The 3,035-nt window shown below is 41.0% G+C and overlaps 1 protein-coding gene across 2 annotated transcripts in view; it reads left to right on the top strand.

Moving 5' to 3' along the window:
* LOC106517303 (uncharacterized) overlaps window positions 1-763 on the top strand; it is a 6,870-nt gene extending 6,107 nt beyond the window's left edge. For both annotated transcript variants that reach the window (XM_014008068.1, XM_014008076.1), the window contains one exon: window positions 280-763. In XM_014008068.1, the coding sequence (XP_013863522.1) occupies window positions 280-635 (356 nt within the window). In that variant the 3' untranslated portion in view covers window positions 636-763. The remainder of the gene's footprint in view (window positions 1-279) is intronic.
* Window positions 764-3,035: the final 2,272 nt, after the last annotated feature.

The raw sequence follows: 3,035 nt of genomic DNA, 5'->3' as shown, positions 1-3,035 counted from the left end.
ATACAGTATTTAGGTTGCAACTTAAATATTTAGGTATCCACCGAAATATATTTATGTTTGTGGTTGTAATGTGACAAAATATGGAAAAGTTCAAGGGGTATGAATACTTTTGCAAACCACTGTATGTTCATGTGAAAATATGCAGCCCTTCCTGTAGGTTGTGTGTCCGCCGCGCCCTTGTAGGTGTCAGTGTTTGCTCTCTAACTAGATGTTTGTTTGTTTGTTTTTTACTTATTGTTTTGTGACAAAGTTCCTTAACCGGACTTCCTGTTTTCGCAGTTGCCCGGACATTGCCCCGCTTTACTCCAGAGGGTGTGACTGCCCTCGCCCAGTGGGGTTTGGTGGGCCTCATCGGGTACTGGGTGCTGACCATCATTCTCCGCCTGCTGATCGGCGTCTTTAGGCAGGTGTTCTGGGTGGTGAAAATGGTCTTGGCGCTCTGGCTTTTTGGACTGATTGTGACCGACAAGCACGCCTCCGCGGAGACGACGGCCATCCGAGTGGGGGTCCTGGTCCTGGCGTTCGTCCTGCTGACTCTGCTCACCTCCGGCTTCGATAAGTCTTCTGCCGTGGAGCACCGGCTGAACAGGCTGGAGAGGCGTGTGAGAGAGGTGGAGCGGACAAAAGCTGATTAGAGATAGGGACGAGGCTGATGTCAGTACAGACACACACACACACACACACACACACACACAAAAACGTGGTGACTAATGATTTATCTGTTACAAACTTGAGAAATAAAGTAATCTTTGACATTTTTAAATCAGAAACGTTCTTTCTTCCCCCTTACAAAGAAAATGACGCACGTCAAATAAAGAGAATGTAAAACTACATGTTAGAGGAGAAAACAAAGATAATAAAAATAGTAAAACACTTTAAAACTGTTTGTCCTGCTCACAAGTAGATTTAACCACAGGATGGATCAGTTGAACTGCATGACAATCTGTTAGAAGTTATATTTTAGGTTAAACCGTCTACCTGCAGGGGGCGCAACAAAAGATTTCAGACGCTGTGTTAACCAAGACAAAAGTTTTTGACAGTTTCCGAGAGCAATACATTAGTCATTAAAAAATATTAAAATGTGCTTAAGAAGGTGTAAATGGTATTTACGTGTGTTTAATGTTCTTCAAATATAATGCGGTCCTCATTTTTTGAGCTTCAAAAGCATCTAAAATCAAATCCTCGTGTACAATGCTACCTCTAATTTCATACAGACTTCAGGATTTTTCAGCCCTTGCTTTGTACCCTCTGCTGGGGAAATTATTTTGGGGACACACACAAGTGGGTGTGTTTGTGGCTGCAGAGCAAAGGCTGCCGAGGAGCATCGCAAGCTTGGCGTCACTGATAATGGTCCGGTCCCGCAGCAGGAGCCGGCTGTTAAATTAGCAAAATGTGCAGCTTGTCTGGTCCCTTTAAATATGTAAACGTGCAACTGACTGTTAACAAAAAAAATTTGTCCATCTACAACATGGAAAAATAGCTGCTGTTGTTTTTATATGGTTAGCTGTGTGACCTATTCTGCCATGGGAGGACCAGATGACTTATCCCCATCACACAATATTACAGTTATTTACAAGAAAATATTTAAATTTATTATGACAGTACATTAGAAAAGAATCTGTCAAAATGTACTTGCATATAAAAGACAACTCAACAAATTTATGGATGATTTTTGAGGTTAAATTTATTTTTGCATTATACACAAATAAATACGGTAGTTAAGTAGTTCAGTCCTGTATTCAGCGTATTGACAGATCTATAGACACAGGAACATAATGTGGAAATTGACGCTGATTTTGCACGAGCGCCCCCTGTAGGCTGTCTGCAGTACAAGTTTATGTTGCTGTAAACAAATAAGAAATTTTCTTGGTTTTAAAAAACACCTTGTATCTTTTTTGTTTTGTTTGTTGTTTCCAGGTGTTGATGTAGTTCTTACTTGACTGCTGTATTTAAAAAAAATGATGCAAAAATAAAGTCTGATTGCATGGAGGAGGAGGGTGGGCATTCAGCCCCACTTTCCCCAAGTCTGGCTCCAAAAGTACAACATGGCAGCGTCTGAAACCAGGTTAATGAAGGCAGAGACACTAAACTGTTTAATATAGACGGTTCAGCTCTTCAGCAGCCTGTAGAGTCCAGGAGGGACCATGTTAAATACTGCATCCACAAGCAACTGTGGAAAACTGTCATCTAATTGTTGAGATCCATTAGCAAATAGCTATTCCTCAAATGTGAGCAGAAATTAATAAATTAGTAGAATTAATTTGTGACTCTGTTAACAATAATAATGTCGATTTAATGTAGATTTGTTATCCTGTCCTGTGTAAGAATTCAAGTGTGCTGCTGGCCTGAGGACTCAAACCTTTCTGTGAGGGGGAAGAGCTCTCAAATTAGGACTTACTTAAAAATAGCCCACAATAAAAGTCGGCCTTGCTTTATAGGCGCTTTCAGTCCTTCAGCTCATTCATCTGGAAGCTGATGTGATCTTCCAACTGCGCAGCGACGATTTTCACCCTCCACTGCCGCTCCGTCTGAGAAGATCATCCAACGTGACGCGGGGCAACGAAAGAAGAAGAAAAGTCAACTATTGGCTCTCTAAGGAGGTTCATGTGAGGAAAGTACGTGTAAAGTTCAAGTTCCAGCAAAAAGCCAGAACCACAAAACAATTCTGCAGCTTATTTTAGCTCCACTGATCGTTTGTTTGGTTCTTATACTGCTTCATCTCACTCAACAGCTTACCAACTAAAGGGAGCTAAGAAAAGAGATCTTAGTCAAACCAACAAGAAGTGGCAACCTGGGTATTAACAATCAATAGCAGCTTTGTTTCCCTCACAAAGCTTAAAGGATGTTGAGACTTTACTAGGTGCCAGAAATTCTAACAGAACAATGCAGAACTGATCCAAAGTCTGCGCAATTTCTGCTTTTATAACAAGTTCACTCTACAAACCTGTTTCCAAATGGCAGTTACAGCAGGCAAAATAAGTATTGAACACGTCACCATTTTTCTCAGTAAATATATTACTAGAGGTGCTAATGAC

Source organism: Austrofundulus limnaeus, unplaced genomic scaffold (assembly GCF_001266775.1).
Source record: "Austrofundulus limnaeus strain Quisiro unplaced genomic scaffold, Austrofundulus_limnaeus-1.0 Scaffold1, whole genome shotgun sequence".
NCBI lineage: Eukaryota > Metazoa > Chordata > Actinopteri > Cyprinodontiformes > Rivulidae > Austrofundulus > Austrofundulus limnaeus.
This window is presented reverse-complemented; position numbering and strand designations above follow the sequence as displayed.